A 20,949-nucleotide genomic window follows, 5' to 3' on the forward strand; every position below is an offset into this window, starting at 1 on the left:
CCATTTTATCTAATATTTCAAAATTTTTTTGGTATGAAGTTGTTCCTATCTTCTTACTATATTTTGATGTCTACATAATATTTCCTTTTCATTTCTGACATTGGTTATTTGTACATTCTCTCTTATTTATTTGATTATACCTGTCATGGATTTTCAATATTATTAGCTTTTTTAAAGGACTCCTTTTAAATTTATCTTGCTAATACTTTAATGTATATCCTTCCTTCTCCCTTTGGATTAAATTGCTGTTTTTCCCCCCTAAACTCTTGAGATGGTATTTGACTTTTTGATTTTTCAGTCTTTAATTTTTTTAATATATGCCCTTAACCCCCCAAAAAAATTCTCTGCAAACGTGACTAACTGCATTATTTTAATTATTATTCACCTAAAAAATATTTTCTAATTTTGATTTTGCCTTCTTTGAATAACGGATAATTGGGAATTATATTGCATAATTTCTAAACATGGCGCTTTCTTTTATCTTTTTATTATTGTTTTCTATTTTTTAATTGTGCTAAGTGAACATGCCTTACATCATTTCTGTATTTTGTCATTTGCTGACATTTTCCTTATAGCTCAGGTTATGATCAATTTTCATAAATATTCTGTGTGTGCTTGAAAAGAATGCTCTGGGTTATATGTTCTACTTAAGTCCATTAGGTAAATCTGCTGGTCATGTTTTATGAGAGCTTCCTTATCTTTTTTTTTCGATTCTAGCAGTTATTGGGAAAATTATCTCCAGTGCCCTTGTGGATGTTATCTTTCTCCCCCTTATATATCTGTTAATCTTTGCTGTGTATATTTTAAGGCTGGATTATTAATGCCTACACAGAAATATGTATTTTCTTTATGAATTAAATTTTTTTCAATAAGATATGCTCTTCTGTAGTTTTTTTTTTTTTGTGCATGGCCCAGGAATTGAACCCGGGTCTACCACAAGGAAGGCAGGCATATAGTTTTTAAGATGCTTTTTTTGCATTACAGATTCATTATTTGGTATTTAAAATAGTTACATTTACCTCTTTTCCACCAACATTTACATAGCATATCTTTTCCTTCCTAGTATAATTAGTCTTTTATATATCCTTATTTTTTGGTTGTATCTCTTGTAAAGAGTAGAGGTTTGGAGTTTTTTTTTTTAGCCCGTCTGACATTCTCTTATTTTTTTAAATTCCAGTACCATTGAGTTCATTTATATTTACAATTGCGTAATGCTATGTCTAAAATACTGTTTTATTATGAATTTTCTATTTGTCTCATCTGATCTATTACCTTTTTCTTTTGCTTCTGTTGGAGTCATCATGTAATTTTTATTATCTCACTTTTCTCTCTGGTAGTTTGGAAATTATACACCTTTAGAGTTCTTTTTGCGTTTACCTTCAAACATGCTACATTTTTGCTGTATTTTATGCTTTAACTTCTCCCAGACAAATTAAACAACCTTTAATCTCTTTAATTTATTCTATTCCCACCTTCTATGTTCTTTTATTTTAATTCTCTCTATATATCAGACAGCACAAGGAATTAATAGTGTTGTTTGTATTGTCAGGATTTATTTAAACAACCCATATATTTATCTTTTTTCTTGGCTTTTCCTTTCTTCCTGTGTCTCTAGGCTTCTATTTGAGGTTATTTTCTTTATGCCTGAAGAGCACCTTTTTGTATTTCCTTTAATAACACATTCTTTTAGCTTTATTTGTCTTAAAATATGTTTCTTTCACTTTCCTTCTTGAAAATTATTTTTAAAGGGTGTAAAATTCTAGTAGACAATTTTAGCAGTTTAAAAAGATCATTATTTCATCTTCTAGCCTCCAGTGACACTGACTTCTTAACAGAAATAGCCTAATTATTCCTTCATTGATGATGATCTGTTTTTTTGGTCTGGCTGCTTTTCTTTTTAGCTTTTTTCCCAGAAGTTTTACTATGATGCACCCATGTATAGTTTTCTTTATATTTATTCTGCTGAATCTTAAATGGTTTCTAGAATCTGTGACTTGTTACCTTCTTTCATATTACAGTGTTTTCACCATGATTTCTCTTCAAATGATGCTTCTGTGATACTCTTTCCATGATATCCTTTCCTTCTGGGTCTCTAATTATACACAGATTAGAATTTCTTACTAAGCCTTTTTATTTCTTAATCTCTCTTCAGTATTTCCCTTTCTTTTGCCTCTGGGCACATTCTGATTTTTCTTTTGATCTCTCTTCCAATGCACTAATTCTTTATTCAGCTGCTTCTAATCTACTAATAAGCCAAAATCCTGAGATTTTTAACTGGCCATTTTATTTATCGGTTCTAAAATTTCCCATTTTTAAAATTGTTTCCAGTTTGCTGTTGAATTTTCCACCTTGTCCTTTATCTTCTTGAAGAGATTGAACATAGTGATTTAAAAATGTGTCTGATAATATCAGTATCTGTATGTTTTTTATGTTGTTGTTATCTGTTTTCTATTGGTTTTCATTCATTCTGGACTTATGTCCTTACGTTTCCAGTTATTTTTTATTTTATGCTGTATAAAAGACTAAGTTTATATCATCTTGCAGATAGGATTTATATTTACTTATGGAGCACCTAGGGCTCTTTACACTCCAGGATCACCTTGAACTCCTTTCAGGAAGCCAGATGAATTGAAATAAAATTCTTTTGCTTGGCTAGATCTGCCTGCTTCTGGTTTACCTTTATTCTTAGTGTGATGGCTTTATGGATCCCAATCCAAGAGGATCTACCCCTCAGGAAGGGCACCAACTCGAAACCCTTTCCCCTGATTAAGTGTCTTCAAACTGTCTCAGGAACCCTCAGGGAAAAAAGTGAACCCATAAGCCAAGGTCCACTCCCTAGGTCTGTGTCCTCTCCCAGAAACTGGCTTGCTAATTCTTCCTTAACTTGATAGCCCCTCATTGCCTTAAAAATATGTATATATGTACATGCTTATATGTAGATAAATGGATATATATGTACACACAACATATATTGGTTCTTATGCCTTCTTCTGCCATTACCCCATGCATTTTTATAAGGTACACATAATTTTACAGCCATCTTTTTTTTTTAAACACTTTTGTTGTGAAATATAATATATATACAGAAAAACAATAAATTTGCAAGTAGTTTTAGAACAAATTTCAAAATATGGTATAGGTTTCACTTCTGCCATTTCAGGTGTTTCCTTTTAGCTCTTCTAAAACATTGGAGATTGAAAAGAACTAATAGTATAATGATTCAGTAGTAATATTCATTTGCTAAATCTATGTTCTCTGATACAACTCCTCCTTATCCTTTGATCCTTCTCCCACTCTTAGGGTTATTTGGACATTGACCATTCTAACTTCTTCTTGTTGAAAAGTGGTGTCAACATTATGGGGTAGGGGGATGCAACTGGTTGATGCTCTTGGAGGGACTGGTAATTCTGGTTTCTGGGCTTTTCTGGCCTAGAACCATCTGGAGGTTTTATGTTTCTGAAGAATAAATTTAGTGAATGAGATTTCTATAGAATCTCAGATAGAGCCCTGAGTATTCTTTAGGGTTTACAAGAATGCTGTTGATTGGGGTTTGGCACCATGGTAATTAGCAATATCTAGCTGAAGCTTGCATAAGAGTAACCTCCACAAATGACCTCTCAGCTCTATCTGAAATCTCTTAGCCACTGATACCTTATTTTGTTACGTTTCTTTTCCCCCCTTTTAGTTAGGCAGGCAATAGTGATCCCACAGTGCCAGGACCAGGCTCCTTCCCTGGGAGTCATGTCCCATATTACCAGGGAGACTTACATCCCTGGATGTCTTGGCCCACATAGTGGGGAAGATAATGATTTTCCTTGCAGAGTCACTCAAAGGACTTTGCCAATATTTTAAAAGCTTATGCTCAACATACTTTGGAATGTATCCGGTATTATATTAAGCTGTAGAGAATTGCAAGATGTCGTTTCCAATTCTAGGCTCCACGTGTTTAGGTTGTTTAACTAAACTAGCCAGACAGGTTAAGTTAGATTATGTGCTACAGAAAATTTAGGTTTTGGATAAAATAAACCTCTTTTCCTTAGGTTTCATACAGCAGATGAAGTTCAGAATATAAGACAATATCATCCTTTACCCAGTGTTCTGATTTACCTTAGTCCCAACCAGATCAGTTTTGTTCTTATCTTTAATGGAAGCCTGATTTCTTCTTTGGGTTCTTTAACAGTTGCTGTGTGTAGGAATACTGACTCTCAGAGTTGCAGAGCTCCTGCTCTGAGTCTTAGCTGTCACACAGGTATCAAAAGTTCCAGGAAAATACCGGGTTATATCCATAGCACAACAGCTCAGAATTTAGAAATAAAACTTAAAGCTCAGGAATAAATGTGACTACCCAGCCATCTATTTTGACTTGGCAACATATATAACTAGATTTTATGTGGGCTTTTTTATATATGATCTTAATTGCTCTTAGTTACTCCACTATATGTACATATTATAAGATTTCATACATAGTGCTGTTTTTTGAAATTCTGCTTTTATCTATTTATTTAAATTTTTTTCCTGATATAAGCAACACTGGGATAAATATATTCTAGTATGTGAATTTTTTTTATATCCCTGATTTTTTTATTCCAGAGGGAGAATTGCTATAAGTTGATTATCTGTTCAAAGGGATTAGTTTTTAGATTCTCTTGATACTCAGTTCCCTTTAAAAAAATTTGGGCCAATTTACAATCTCACTGATCAGTGTTTGTTTTAAACATAATATAGAAAAATAGTGCTTTATAGTCTTCTTAAAATTTTTCCAAGGTCTTAGGTCATCCTGGGAATTAATCTTTTTGACATTATTCTTATTATGCTTTTGTATTTGCTATTTCTATAACTCTTTTATTTAAGTGTGAACCAGAGATGCTTTAGGCAATTATATTTATGTGTTCTAGCTGATTAAATGGTGATATTATAGTGCTAATTGAGACAAGATTGTGGCAGAAATATAAGTGTGAAAATGATGCAATGACTTAAAATTATTTGCAGTATATTATTTATAAAACATGTGCGCTGTGATTATGGCTACATAAATCATTCAGAAAAGATTAGAAAATAATACACCAGAGTATGTTGTTGTATGATAGTAAATTAGTTTTTTTAAACACCCCCCCCCAGAAAAACAAAACACACTCTATAGGGTTGGGCTATTACTTTTTATACTTAAATAATAAATTCAAATCAAAATATTATAAGTTCAATTCATTCTAAAGCTATCAGGAGGATATTTCTTTATATCCCAGCCAGTCATATTACATATGATTTCGATTCTCACTGATTTGAAACAATTAGAGTGATTGACTAATAGAGTCAGAATCTACAATATAGGTTACCAGGGGGTGGGGTGGGGATAGTGAATGAGAAGTTAAAACTTAAAATGTACAGGGTTTCTGTTTGGAATGATGGAAATGTTTTGGTAATGCATAGCGGTGATGCAAGCATAACAGTGTGAATATGATTTACAGCCCTGAAATATACATCTGAATATGATTAAAAGGGGAAATGTTATATTGTGTGTATGGTAACAGAATAGAAATTTTAAAAATCCGTGGTACTACACTACACAAGCAGTGTGTACCCTTAGTTAAACCGTGGACTTTAATTAGTAGTACAATTATAAAAATGTGCTATCATCAGTTGTGACGGATGTTTCACACCAGTGCAAGCTGTTGGTGGTGGGGTGTTATATGGGAATCTAGTTTTTCCATGATTGTTCTGTAAACCCATAACTTCTCTAAAAAAAAAAGTGAAACCACAAAAAACAAAAATGAGGCAGAACAGAAAGTGGAACCACGAATGAGGCTAATCAAATATGTATCTTCTAGAACCCCCAAAACATACGGTGGGGGATTTACTAACAGTCTAAACAAAAAAGAAATCTGAGCAGCACAATTCACAATGTCTGTAAGATTAAAAGGAAAATATAAACTCAAGAGACCATCCAATTAATTACTTCTGCAGGGGAAGCTGTAAGATTCTAAGACCAAAAATAAATTTGTCCTTGTATCTCTTATGAAGAAGACATTGTATAATATAATGGATATTTTCAGCAACCTTCTTAGGATACATTTAACTATCTTGTTTCTTAAAGGTCACCCCCAAGCACCGTTCAGTTGTAGCGATTCTTCTGGAGATAAGTATGGCAAAGTTACGGAAACAGACTTCTGTTGGCTTGAGAATTTATTTAACCAGTCTTGGGTAGATTTTAAAGCATAAAGAAATGGTGAAGTGCATATTTTTTTAGGCAATTTTTTTTTCAGGCAAACTTTTTAAAAAAAACATTTTATTTTGAAATAATTTCAAATTTACCAGACAGTTGCAAAATTAATACGAAACCCATACAGAGAATTCTATCATAGCCCCCACCCAGATACCCATATTCATCAACTTTTAATATTTTCCACATTTGTTGTTTCATTCTATCTTTTTATGCTTTTTGTTGTAGTAACATGTATATAACTCAAAAGTTTCCATTTTAACTGCTTTCAAGTATACAGTTCAGTGGTATTAATTACATTACAACATTGTGCTACCATTGCCAGGATCTATTACCCAGACTTTTCATCACCTCAAACAGAAACTCTGTACCCATTAAACAGTAACTTCCCATTCCCCTCAGCCTGGTCCCTGGCAACCTATAATCTACTATCTTTTTTCTATGAATTTTGCTTATTCTAGGTATTTTATATAAGCAGTATCATTACTGTATTTGTCTTTTTCTGTCTCACTTATTTCAGTCAACAAGATGTCTTCAAGATTCATCCATGTTGTAATATGTCTCAGAGCTTCATTCCTTTTTAGAGCTGAATAATATTCCACTGGTGTATATTTTGCTTATCCATTCATCCTTGATAGATACTTGTGTTGCTCCCACCTTTTGGTTATTGTGAACAAATATCTCTTCAAGTCCCTGCTTTCTAATCTTTTGGGCATTTACCTAGAGGTAGGATTTTTGGTTTATATGGTATAATTCTATGTTTAACTTTCTGAGTAATCACTGAAGTTTTTTCCACAGTGGCTGTACCATTTTTACATTTCTACCAATAATGTATAAGGGTTGCAGTTTCTTCACATTTTTGTGACTGTTTTTCAGGCAAACTTTTGGTATTTGGTGAAAGATTGTATTTCCTGAAATGTCTGAGATACAGTTGCTCTCTTTTGCCACTTAACTGGGGCTTCGTTGGTCTTACTGGGTAGTTGAACCGGGGTAATGCTCTTAGTGTCTCGGGGGAAGAGAGGAACCTAAAGAAAGATTTATTTCTACATAGATGAGGACTCTCCATTTCACAGATGAGTCACAGGATTATCAGTGACAAAGGCAACGATTCCTCTAGAAAGTAATTTTGATTTTGCTTTACTATGTAGACTTAAGACAATGAAATGCTTTGGAAATAGCAGGACCCAAAGAACATTATCCAGAAATATTTTAAGGTGATGATGAAACCCTCACGTTGGCTATAAAAACCTCAGTGAAGCTCTGTCTTGTGTATTGTTATTTTTCTAGTGGACCCTGTAAAATAAATTATTTGTGGACTTTGGCTCTCAGTTATTTTGAGCTTAGTATTTATAAACCAATGAAAGGATGGAGAAATGCCTTCTGAAAAGGAAATAATCCAGTTTAACAAAAGACATAACAGACATTAAGATAAAACGCATCTTAAGGGAGTGGCGTGGTGCCATGGGAAACATATCTCTGTTTTGGCCCAGATATAAAGCAGTGATTTGATTTGTTAACAGACAATTCTTATCCACTCTGACCCTTGTATTTCCTTAATACTCACTGGATGTCTTTTACATGAACAGAATGATGTCCCTGTGAAAATACAAAAATACAGAATATGGTAACCAATAGTGAGGAGTCTATACATCCTATTTGGAGAAATAACAAATACATTCTTGGATGTTAAAAAGAAATAGCACACTGAAAGCAATGATGTGAACAAACATTTGTACACTGGTGTTCATAGTGACACTATTCATAATTGCCAAAAGATGGAAACAATCTGTGCTGGTTTGAAAGGAAGTATGCCCCCTAAGAAAAGCCATGTTTTTTTTTTTTTTTTTTTTAAAGGAAAGACAGAGAGAAGGAAGGAAGGATAGAAGGAAGGAAGAGAGGAAGAAAGGGAAACATCTTTTAAACATTTTCTTGTTTTTATTGTATTTTGTTTCTCCGTTTTCGTTACATGGGCTGGGGCCGGGAATCGAACCGAGGTCCTCCGGCATAGCAGGCAAGCACTTTGCCCGCTGAGCCACCGCGGCCCGCCCCAAGCCATGTTTTAATATAAATCCCATTTTATAAAGGTAGAATAATCTCTATTCAATACTGTATGTTTGAAACTGTGATTGGATCATCTCCCTGGTTGATGTGATTTAGTCAAGAATGGTTGTTAAACTGGATTAAGGGATGACATGTCTCCACCCATTTGGGTGGGTCTTGATTAGTTTCTAAAGTCCTATAAAAGAGGAAATATTTTGGAGAATGAGAGATTCAGAGAGAGCGGCACTACGAAGCAGAGGGTCCACCAGCCAGCGACCTTTGGAGATGAAGAAGGAAAACGCCTCCCGGGGAGCTTCATGAAACCGGAAGCCAGGAGAGAAAGCTAGCAGATGACGCCGTATTTGCCATGTACCTTCTCACTTGAGAGAGAGAAACCCTGAACTTCATTGGTCTTCTTGACCCATGGTATCTTTCCCTGGATGCCTTTGATTGGACATTTCTACAGACATGTTTTAATTTGGACATTTTCTCTCCTTAGAACTGTAAACTAGCGACTTATTAAATTCCCCCATTTAAAAGCTGTTCCGTTTCTGGCATATTGCTTTCCAGCAGCTAGCAAACTAGAACACAATCCAAGTACCCATCAACCAATGAGTCGATAAACAAAATGTGGTACGTACGTATGCATGACAGAATATTATGTAGCAGTAAGATGTAAAGGGTCCTGAAGCATATGACAACATGGATGAACTTAGAGGATGTAATGCTGAGTGAAATAAACCGGGCACAAAAGTGTAGATATAGTGTGATTTCATTGTTATGACTCTGGTGAAGAGAGCAAACTCCAAATCATATGGCCTGGGAAGAAAATCTGTACTCATATATAACAATGAAGTAGCTACTGCATCTCTGCAGCTAAAGTGCACAAGTGATTTTGCAAGCAACAGCTTCCATATGTTTCACATTTTTAACATCAATCATTCATAATAATAAAAAAAAATACCGTAGAGAAATAGGCATTCATGGATGTTTGAGGAAATGCCACAGGGCACTTATTAACTGAATGCAAAACTGTCGATTAGTACAAATGCCCAGAAAACTCAGTTTGTGCAACTAACTTCTCATTCTACAGAAGCAGAGAAAGATGTTGTCCTAGTTCTGTAGAAATGTTGCTATATATATATATATATATATATATATGATATGATGATATGATATATATATATGATGTTTCTTCTGAATAGGAATTTTTTAAAAACAGGAGATGTCTTGTGACTATTGTAATCAAACATAGACTTAAAACCATATCCAAACAAGTAGTGTTCATGGTGAACATATAGCATGTAGCTCTGTCCACATGTCATTTCTCGAGTGTTTTTCTAGCCCTATTAAAAAGACAAGGGCAGGGATTTTTCCTGATTTATTGGTGAGAACATGGAGGCTCTGTAAGGTTTTGATATTTGCTTAGGATAGAGCACTGATTATGTTCCAGGAGTTTTGACTGTTCTGAATTTTTTCTTTATATTCTGTAACTGCCAATAGGTTTAGATACAATAGGTAACTTGTTGTTGCCTTTATTTTCTACATGGCACCACAAAATACCTTTTTGGTACCTTGTTAAGCAAATGAAGAAAGTGAGATTATCAGTTCCAACCGTGGCCTGTATTGACAAAGCCACTATTCCTTTTTATCTGCAAATGTGCTAATTCAATACACATTATGTAGCTTTCATGCAGTCATTATAACACTGTTACATACTCTGGGAGATTTACAGGACCTGTATAGTAGTTCATATCCTGAAGGAGCAATTGGGAAAAAGGCCATATACATTCAATAAAGTGTTAAGGAACAGATCTGGAGAATATGCCATTGCGTGTGGAATGGTCAGGGGTGGCAGGCAGACTGTAATAGTCATCTGATTCAGCAGTGGTCTAGGGAAGTTGGGGCATAAATTAGACTTTGAGTGATTGATTAGATTTCCATAATTGGGGAAGATTAGGGAGGGCATTTTAGTGGAAGGGAGGTTGATTTAGGAAATATCGGAGATGAATTTGGGTGGATGGATGAAAGGAATGCAGAATATTTTGAAGTGGTATTAGGTTAAGGAATTGGGATTTAATGCTGTAGAAGTTGAGGACTTATAAAATAAACTTGTCTTGTTTGTTTTCTGCTAGGGGAGCCTTGTAATGAATGAGAGATTTTGAGATGATTTTGAGATTATCGCCATAACACTATGAAATATTACAATCCTGTGGGTACAACTAAACGGCTGGAGGACTGACCAAAAATGTTTTTGGTTTATATGAGGTTTTATAGAGTGCTTTTAGCACAGTTTTCACTTTGCTGAAACCCGAAGTAAAACCGTTTATCCTCCTGTTTATTGGCATGGCCTCTTTTCTATGGAGCCAACAATGTCCTTGGCTGAGTGGGTTGCAACTAGGATGGTGAAGCTCTCTGCCAGAGTCCTTTTGCCCTGGTTGGGATGCATGGTGTGGATTCACTGTAAACCCTCGCCTTCCTACAGTAGGCATTTTACATATGTCTTCTCATCATTTTAACAGCCTATGAGATAAATATTTTATTGACATTTTACACATGAGGAACACTGAGGTTCAGGAGATTTAAGTTCTTTCAGATCCCATGAACTACAGTTGCTGAGATAAGACTTGAGGTCTGTCTGGACTGAGTGCTGAGACTGTTGGTTACAGTCACACATTACACACTAGCATTTAGACAAACTCTGTGTGCTGCCCTTCAGGGAAGCGTGCTGGGGCCATATCTGTGTGATTCTGCTATATGGGAAACTATGAGGCCAATGGCTATGATGATTTAAAATTATTTGGTGAGGGGGGTGTTTTGAGCTGGGTGGAGTAGGTGAATTCCTGAGTGTAGCTGAATATGTGTTAGATAAAAAATATTCAGCGGTTCAGTCCAACACTCAACCACACATTGGGCTGAGGTTGAAAGGGGTTTATTATAAAGGAGGGAGGGGAAAGAGGAAGGGGGGAGGGGGAAGAGGGGGAAGAAACACTTTCTTCAAGAGCCGGAAGTAAGTGTCCTCCCACATTGTGATGTGTTTCCCCTTTTATACTCTGAAGTTCGCCATCCCTGATAGGTCCTGAGTTCTGTATTTGGCGACTCGTCTCATTGCTTTCAGCTGATATTATTGCTTCCTTCTTCTTTGTGCCTATTCTGGCCTGTTTGCTCTTTATTGGTGGAGTTAGTGCTATAAGTCCTTAATTTGGAATGATTTTCACCTTGGGGAACATTTGGCAAGGGGAGTCAGGAGTTGTGGGACGGGAAAGGGTCACAAGTCAATAGATCATGAGTTTCAGCCATTGATACAGGGGGTGGGGGGGACCTGAGTTCCATCCCCTGTGACCTGTCATTCCTGCCTTTTGATTAATATATATGTTTGAAATGTTTAGGCTAGATTTAAGGAGGGAGGCAGGGTGCCGTTTGTCTTTCTTGGCTACTTCCTGTTGGAAGGGGGTGGCGTTATGGGTTTTCGCGGGGTGGGGGCAGGATTTGCAATGCAGCAGTGGTTGGGGGCTGAGTCACCCAGTTTTTGTCTTGCAAGTTTTTGGTAGCTTAGGGTGTCATTCCTGTAAGCGCTTAAGAGTAACATGTTATGAACCGAGGTAATTGTGTGGTGTAGACATTGGTTTATGAGTTTGCAGAACAGAGGTGCTAAGGTGAAAAGTGTTAATAAAATGATAAGAGACCCTATGAGGGGAAGTAGATAGGGGAGCCAAGATGACATCCCAAACATGAAGAGTTAACATTGCATTCCTGTAGCCTTCTAGCCCTGTCTTTGGGGTGTTTTTTATTTTGCCACATCTCAGACTATTCCAGATTTATTGACATAGAAGAAGCATTTCTTGATGAGGAATAGGAAGAGGCCACCCTCTTTGGCCATTGAGTCTAACCCATGCCTGTTTTGCAGTACTACGGCTGCAAGTGAGTTAATTTGGTTTTGCACATTAATTAAAGTGGCAGAAAGTTTCTTCATACTACTTCATTCTTGAAGTTCCTTTGAGAGCATCTGTGATGTTACTATATCACCGACTCCAGTGTCTACTCCTGTTAGGATGCCTAGAGTAGCTAAGAGAAGCAGAAGGATAACATCTCATTTTGGTCTTAGGTTAACAAAGGGGAATAGGGAAGGACTGGTTTGTGGGAGCTATTGACAGGGTAATAGGTAGACATTCCTGTCTGGTTGGTAGGTAGGCAGAGATAAGCTGAGTTACCACATAGGAAGAACTCCTTGGTCTATGGGACAAGTATAGAAATGGATTGTTAGTAGTTGCATGATGGCGTTACTGGTAAAAGAGGAGAAGTGCCCCAAATGGTAAAAGAGTGCAAGAGGGTGGCCCTGTTTGAAGGCTGGAGGGTAGAGGATTGCATGTGATTGTGAATGTTATAGCATTTCAATTTATCTAGCTAGGATGTAGACTGGGCAGTAGTATTAGAAAGTGGGGATAATTTGATGCAATTCCCTGATTGGTATTCATCCATGGCCAAAGAGACGGAGTGGTTGTGGGGCGACCCCAGCAATAGTCGCTGGTAGTACCTATTTGACCGGTAGGTGCTGTTACTGAGACCGGACTGGAAAGGCAAATGTTATCATTGAGTGGAGATGGTGAGGTTGCAAAGGTGAGTGGGAAGAGAGCCGACTGGGTGAGGGTGTGAACTGGGAGTAGGTTTAGAGATACATAAAGGCGTTTGTGTTAAAAGAGGAGTATGCTTTGTAAGGGATCTGAGTATAGGAACATAACTGGTTGGGGTCTTCGAGAATTTGGAGAGGTTTTGTTAGAGTTCTTGAATGAGGTTAAGTGTGCTTGTGGTGTTGGCATAGTCTAGCATAAGGTCATATTGTAGAAAGGTTTTTGAGGAGACCCAGGAGTGGGGTGTAGCAGGAAAGATGTGAAAGGAATCAGGTTGAGGAGAGAGACACAGCCAACAATTATCAGCATAAGGGGGGTTTTTTTCTTCTAGCAAATGATTGGTTAGGTAGAGAATGGGAAAGAAGTAAGGATCTTTAGGAGGAATGATGGGGTGAGAAAGAATTGGTTGGGGGGGTGAGTATGGCAGTGGTTATGGTGGTTAAAAGTATTGCTTGGAGTTTTATTGGGTAGAGAGGGGAGATAACAGGTCATGTGTCATGAGAATGAGAATAAAAGTAAATTTGAATGCGTGTGAATTCCTGCAAATTTCCTTGTAGCTAAAGATCAGGAATGTATTTTAAAAGACTGTGTATTGTGTATGTATGTGGGGGGTGTTTGTCCAGGGATATCCAGACTAAGTTATTGGAAATTATTTGTAGGGAGGGAAAGAGAGAGGAAAAGTTGTTTACGAGACTGTTATTAAGGGAGGGTGGAAGTAATTTGCTATAGCTGGGGATCCTACCAGAGTACGGTAAAGTTAGTTTTAGGGAAATATTTTAAGCAAAAGATTTCTAAGAATGCTAGGATGGCAAATTTTAGGAGGAACAGGAATATTCTGAGAAGGATTGTAATAATGGCAAATTAGGAACCCAAGAATGGAAGAAATTGTCTAGACCTAAGAAGAAAAGTAGGCTCTTTCCTTGGGCGGAGGTGCCATGTTTGAAATAAGGGATTTACGTTGTGAAGTGATACCCTGGTGAGTAGGGGTGAGTGTTAGCCCTAAATATGCAACTTGGGGTGTAGAGAATTGTCCTTTGCTGCTGGAGCCTCGGTAGCCTTTGGAGGAGAAGAAGTTGAGAAATCTGATGGTATGTTGTTATGATGTTTTTAGTGAGGGGCTGCAAAGGAGTAGATTCTTTATATATTCTAGTAGGGTACTGGGTGACGGATTTAACTCATGTAAATCTGAGGCTAGAGTGTGTCTGAATAAATGGGGGCTGTCTTTAAATCCCTGTGGAAGCCCTGTCCATATTAATTGGGAAGCTTTTTTGTGTGGTTGAGTTTGTCCAGGTAAAAAGGTTTTGGGAATCCAAAGACAGAGGGATAGTAAAGAAAGCACCCTTTAGATCTAGGACTGTGTAGATTTGGGAGGGATTTGCGAGAGGATAGTATAGGGATTAGGAACTAGGGGGTATAATGGAGACTGTTGCCTGATTGACAGACTGTAAATTTTGGACTAATCATAGGAACCATGGGGTTTTTTAACTGCTAATAATGGGTTAAAAATGGAAGGAGCAACTGCAGGAATTAAGAGTCCTGCTTGAGAATCTTGTTAATAATGGGCTTAAGTCCTAAACTTCCTTGAGTCATTAGGGGGTATTGAGGGAGGTCAGGAATTTGGAGCCGATTTTTGAGTTTAATGGTTACTGGAGGGTGGTGTTGGGCGATGGTAGGGTGGTCAGTGTCCCAGACGGTAGAGGTGGCTTCCCTTAACTAGTGGGGGGTGTCTGAGGTTGGGGTTTGATGGGGATCTTGGCTGAGGGCAAGCAGCATGATGGCAGGTGGTTCTAGGCTTTCCTCTGAGGCTAATGACAGAGTAAGGACTGAATTTAATTTAGATAAAATGTCCTGCCCCAGTAAGGTAATGAGATATGTAGATGATATTAGAAAAGAGTGAAAAAAGGAGGTGTTTTGAAGATTCCAGGCTATGGGTGGGGTTTGTAATGGGCAGTTGCATGCCCCAGGAAGTCCAACTATAGATGGGAGAGAAGGTTTTAAAGGCCCTGAAAATTCAGGTAAGACTGAAAAGGTGGCTCCTGTGTCAACCACAAAAGAAGTTGACTTACCTGTCATGAGGGTGGCTACCCTGGGCTCGGCCGTGGAGATGGGAAGAGTTGGGGCTGAAGATCCTGGGCCCCCGTCCGTCTGCCATGGCTGGGCCCAGGAGGTCTGAGACTTCAAATTCTGAGGACTGGCCACTTGCTAAGGATGGCTGCCTATTCCTGCGGTAAGAAGCCAAAGGACGGTCAGCTTTCCAGTGTCCTGTCTTATGGCAAAGAGAGCAAGGCCCCGGGGGTGCCTTGGGATTAGGGCAAACTCTTGCCCAATGTTCCTACTGGCCACAGGGAAAACAGGGACCCTGGGGGTGGCTTAGCTCCCAGTTTGCTTCCATCTCACGGGGCGTGGGTGGATCCTCATAGTCATTGGCCAATAACAAATACTGAGTGTCTTTGCGTCCTGCCTGAATTTTTCCTGAGTTGATTTTTTCGTTTTCCTTTCCTCCTGCCTGTTGTTGAAAGTACTGAAAGCGACCTTGATGAGTTTGTCCTGTGGTGTTTGAGGCCTGGCTCTAGTTTCTGGAGTTTTTTTTTTTTTACAAATGTCGGGAGCTGATTGTATAATGAAATGTGTATGTAGGAAAAGGCACCCTTCAGGTGAGGTTGGATTTAAATTAGTGTAATTAAGAATTGAATCATTAAGTGGTTTATAAAAGCCGTGGGATTTTCATCTCATCCTTGGGAGAGTTTTAAAAGTTTATCATAGTTGACTGCCTTAAATCCTGCTTTTTTCACCCCTTCTAAGAGACAAGTGAAGAAGTGGCGTAATTTGAGTAAGTCAGGAGAACTGGGTTGATAATTTGGGGCTGATGGGGGTACTTCAGTGGAGCCCTGTGAATAAGTTTGAGGGTCCATGGCAAAAAGTTGGTTTGCATGAGCGGTAGCTGCTGACCCCATGTGTTTTTTTTCCCTGGGGTGGTAGAGGAAGTTAGAGTTACAACCACATCTTGGTGGGCGAGATCACAGGTTTGAGTTAGTTATTTAAATTCTTTATGGTATTGAGTAGGATCTGTAGAAAAGGAGCCTAAATGTTGTTCGATCTGTGAGAGATCAGAGAGTGCAAAAGTAACCTGAACCTGGCAATGCCTTTGTGTCCTGCTACTTCCCTAAGGGGAAAAATACCCGTGGAGGAGGAGGGGGTGGCAGTTGAGGATGAGGAAGTGGGAATTTGGTAGGTAGTTAGTAAAGGACAAAGGGAGGGTTTAGCACAGAGTGTCTCAAAGGTGTGAACACAGAGTGCTTTGTCCCGTTTTGCATATCACTGCAGAAAGTTATCAAGGTCAGTAAAAATTTAAAAATTAAAGGTACCATTCTCTGGCCAAGGATTTTGATTGTCCTGAGGGCACTGGGTTTCTTAGGCTTGATGTTACCTTGTAGGTTTAGGTCTGATGTGGCTCACTAGGCAGCCCAGGAGGGAAGAGATTGTGATGACCCCATTATAGGGAAGGAGAGGGTGAGGAAATAGGAAGTGTGAGAACACTCAGTGGGAATACTCTTTGGGGTTGCAATTCAGGGGAGTATACCGGGTGTCTGAGGACCAAAGGCAGAGTCCTTACATCTGTACAACTGAGAGAGTGAGAGAGTAAGTTGCCGAGGGGCTTGGGCGTCCCCAGTGCCAATCGGGACCAAGAGTGGAGCAGTAGCTTGTGGGGAAGGTTCCGACCAAGCACTTCAATTTGAGAGGGGAGAGTTTTTACTGTACCATCCTGGATGGACCATGGTGTTCCTGGAACACCGAACAAAACTGGAACCTCCAGATATGCTGGAGCCTGAGCTGCCATGGACCCCACCAAAGTATCCCGCAAAAGTCTTCCTGTAATTCCCAGAAGTTCTTCAGCCTTACCTTGTATAGAAGATGAGGAGCAGCTAAATGAAAAGAGGGGTGCTCAGGCCGCAGTGAAAAGAGGAATGACTTATCCGGTTTCATCACCAGGTGTTAGATAAAAAATATTCATCTGTTTGGTCTGACACTGATAACCACACATTGAGCTGAGGTTGAAAGGGGTTTATTATAAAGGAGGGAGGGGGAAGAGGTGAGGGGGAGGGGGAAGAGGTGAGGGGGAGGGGGAGGAGGGGAGGGGGAAGAGGGGAGGGGGAGGAGGGGAGGGGGAGGGGGAAGAGGTGAGGGGGAGGGGGAAGAAGGTGAAGAAACACTTTCTTCAAGAGCCTGAAGAAAATGTCCTCCCATGTTGTCATGTGTTTCTCCTTTTATACTCTGAAGTTTACTGTCCCTGCTTGGTCCTGAATATCCACATTTGGCAATTCATCTGATTATCATTGGCTAGGATTCTTGCTTCCTTCTTCTTTGTGCCTATTCTGACCTGTTTGTTCTTTATTGGTGGAGTTCCTGTCTTAAGTCCTTATTTGGAATGGTTTTCACCTTGGGGAACATTTGACACGGGGAGTCACGAGTTGTGGCAAGGAGGAAAGGGGAAGGGAAAGTCATGAGTCAGTGGATGACGAGTTGGTCTTTGCTGCAGGGGGAGGAAGAGGGGGCCTGAGTTTCATCCCCTGTGACCTGTCGATATGTATCTTCACATTGATTGGGAGATGAGGGCTAAGAGAGGGAATTGCATTTCAATATTTTCTTGAGTTAGAGCACTATGCATTCATGCCATCTGTTAAGAACTGACCTAACCCAACTTGGTCATGCACAGTGCTCGAATGGGTTAGATTTAGCTATATGCAGACATTCTTACAACTGACTGTATTTTAATGACAACAGATCTCAAATAAATTCTGCCCAAAATTATAGATAGTATTAAATATGTAACCATTAATATGTAAACGTAGTCCATGTACATGTTCTAATATCTCAAGGAATTTCCATCTCATGTACAATATAGTTTCTGATATTTTAGCCTACCCCTGTATATTGAATTTCTTTAATTTGACCAGTGAAAGCATATTTCTAACATTCATCATGTTAATCTTGTTAAATGAGACACTAGTTTTGCCAATAAAAAGCTATTTCTGATATTCAGTATGCTAAATATAGCAAAACCTCTAGTGCTGATCAGGATACAAATAGCTGAAATGCTTAGCCAGGTCTGAAGTGGGGCTTTTTCTTATATGTTCTGAGCTGATTCCTGGAATCTGAATTCACAGGTAGGGTTGGTGACTCCCCTATAGGTAAGGTTAAACTAATTGATATAGTGATTGTATCTTACTGTCAAAGCTGAAAAATATTTTATGAATTGTTCAATTAATTCACTGATTTTCAGAAATAATAATACCTGCCTGCTGTAGTTTGAAAGCTGCTGGAATGCAATATGCCAGTAATGGAATGGCTTTTTTAAAAGGGGAATTGATTTAGTTGCTAGTTTATAGTTCTAAGGCTATGAAAATGTCCAAATTAAAGCAAGGCTGTAGAAATGTCCAATCTAAACCATCCAGGGAAAGATACCTTGGTTCAAAAAAGCTGATGGAGGTTAGGGTTTCTTTCTCAACTGGAAAGGTACATGGCAAGCATGGTGATGTCTGCTAGCTTTCTCTCTAGGCTTCTTGTTTCATGAAGCTCCCCTGGGGGTGTTTTCCATCTTTATCTCTAAAAGTCTCTAGCTGTGTGGGCTCTAAAACTTTTTCCAAAATGGTTCCCTCTTAAAGGGCTCCTGTAAGCAACTCCAACTTGAATGGGTGGAGACACGCCTCCATGGAACCCATCTAATCAGAAGTTGCCACACATAATTGGGTGGGTCATATCTCCATGGAAACAATAAAAAAGCTCTCACCCAGCAATATTGAATGAGTGTTTAAGAACTTGGCTTTTCTGGGGTACAACAGATTCAAACCAGCACACCATCCATTGGTTGATTCAGTTTATTTTACTGTATCTCAACGTGGTTGTCTAGTTTGCTAGCTGCCAGAATGCAATATACCAGAAGTGGAACCACTTTTAAAAAGGGGAATTTAATAGGTTGCAAGTTTACAGTTCTAAGGCTGTGAAAATTTCCAAATTAAAACAAGGCTATAGAAATGTCCAAATTAAGGCACCAACAAGAGATTACCTTCATGCAGGAAAGGCTGAAAGGAAAGGTACCTCGGTTCAAGAAGACAGATGAAGTTCAGGGTTTCTCTGTCTCAACTGGAAAGGCACATGGCGAAAATGGCGATGTCCGGTAGCTTTCTCTCCAGGCTTCTTGTTTCATAAAACTCCCTTGGGAGTGTATTCCTTCATCTCCAGAGGTCTCTGACTGCATGAGATCTCTGTGACTTTGCTGCTCTCTTGTGGCTCTCAAGCTTTTTCCCAAAATGTTTCCTTTTTTAAAGGATTCCAGTAAACTAATCAAGACCTACCTGGAATGGGTGGAGTCACATCTCCATTTAATCAAAGGTTAATACCCACAATTGGGTGGCCACATCTCTGTGGAGATAATCTAATCAAGTTTTCAACCAATAGTGCTGAATAAGGATTAAGAAAAAACTGGCTGCTTCCACATTATAGATTGGGATTAAAACATGGCTTTTCTAGGGTACATAATCCCTTCAAACCGACACAATGGTGATTACGGTAAGTTTTATTTTTTTTTAACTTGCATTTCACCTCTACTATAGTGTTCTCTTTGCTTTACTTGATATTTTGATCAAAAGATATAGGGAAATAGATATATAAGTAAGGGAAAGGTCACAAAGAAAATATAGGGCATGCATATATTGAGCTCGTGCATCTTTAAAAAATTGCACACATTGTTATTCTGAAATCCTACCAAGCAGTTTTTAAAAGTGTTTACAGGCCTCAAAATTACTTTCTCTGTCATTAGTTTGCCTCTTGGCACTATGTGTAGTTACAAGACTTGTATACAATCTGTCCAGATTCTGTTGGGGAAGGCCTTTCTTTGCCAAAAGATCCCTGTCCAATTCTTCTATTCTTGGCAGGTTCATTTATTTTTTCCTCGTTTCTCTCTTAAACAATTCCCAGAGTGGACCCAAGATAAGTCAGTTTCCTGGGCCTTTTATTGTTGAAGGCAAGGAAGCCATCATTTTCCAGTGCTCAAGTACAGCCTGTCCTTTGACCTTTCCATGACTGTATAAACATCATTTAATGGACATCATATTTAGATATTAAAGATGCTAGTTCAGGGAATTCCCTGTAGACCTGCATAGAATATCCACTTCCAAATAGTGAGGCTTAGATTTTGCTATAGAAAAGAACTTGAGATGAATGTAGTTTTGAAAATGGAGTGATTACATAAAAGAATAATGCCCATGCTTATGAATCTACACTGAATAGTGTACAATTGTTTTAATGTTTAATGTGTGTATATAATGTGTATATACGATGTATAATGTGTATATGTACACATATACACATGATTTTCAGAGATATAGTATATAGATGAAGAATTTTTTTTTAGGATTCAATTAATAGTTTATTATTTTTTTAAAATAGCAAGATCAACTTTATACCTGGGCTGCAGTCAGTCAACCCACGCACTCCCTGGATTACACAGAAGGACAGTTTCCCCGGCGAATCCCATCTGCCTGGCCACCATCTAAATCTCCTGATGAAGATCACAGACCCACGGACGCTGAAACAGGTAGGACACTGGGAGCAGTGAATGTTCTGAAAGTTATGTTGGCATAAAGTAGTGCTTCCTGGCTAATGAGCCTGTATTTCTCATCTAAGTTCCCGTAGAGTATACTCTTCAAATAACCCAAATACAATAACAGAGGCTTGTTTAATTGAAGATTCTTCTGCCCCCACCTCCAAGGCTATTGGGTTAGACTTTGGGGAAGTGGAACAATGGAATTCCCTAATAATTATTTTGTATACTAATGTTGAAAACCACTGCCTGCTGCTATCCAGCTTTAGCCACAACCAGAAGGTAAAGTTCTCAGTCTTTTTTCTGCAAAGAAAGTCCTGGAGGACCATTTCTGTTTCTTCTCTTCAAAGAGGTGGGTGCCACCATATTGCTTTGTTCTGATTCTCTTCACAGATTACTTTCTTTGTGCTTTTCTTGATCCCTTTCTTTACCTTTAAAGATAACTGGGAGAGGCAAGATAGAGA

General features: G+C 38.5%; 1 protein-coding gene across 1 annotated transcript in view; it reads left to right on the top strand.

The window, feature by feature from the left end:
* FMN2 (formin 2) overlaps positions 1-20,949 on the top strand; it is a 376,404-nt gene that overhangs the window by 77,957 nt on the left and 277,498 nt on the right. Inside the window, exon 3 of the mRNA XM_077167810.1 lies at positions 20,332-20,479. Within this exon, the coding sequence (XP_077023925.1) occupies positions 20,332-20,479 (148 nt within the window). The remainder of the gene's footprint in view (positions 1-20,331; positions 20,480-20,949) is intronic.

The sequence above is a fragment of the Tamandua tetradactyla genome, chromosome 7 (assembly GCF_023851605.1).
Source record: "Tamandua tetradactyla isolate mTamTet1 chromosome 7, mTamTet1.pri, whole genome shotgun sequence".
In the NCBI taxonomy this organism is placed as follows: domain Eukaryota; kingdom Metazoa; phylum Chordata; class Mammalia; order Pilosa; family Myrmecophagidae; genus Tamandua; species Tamandua tetradactyla.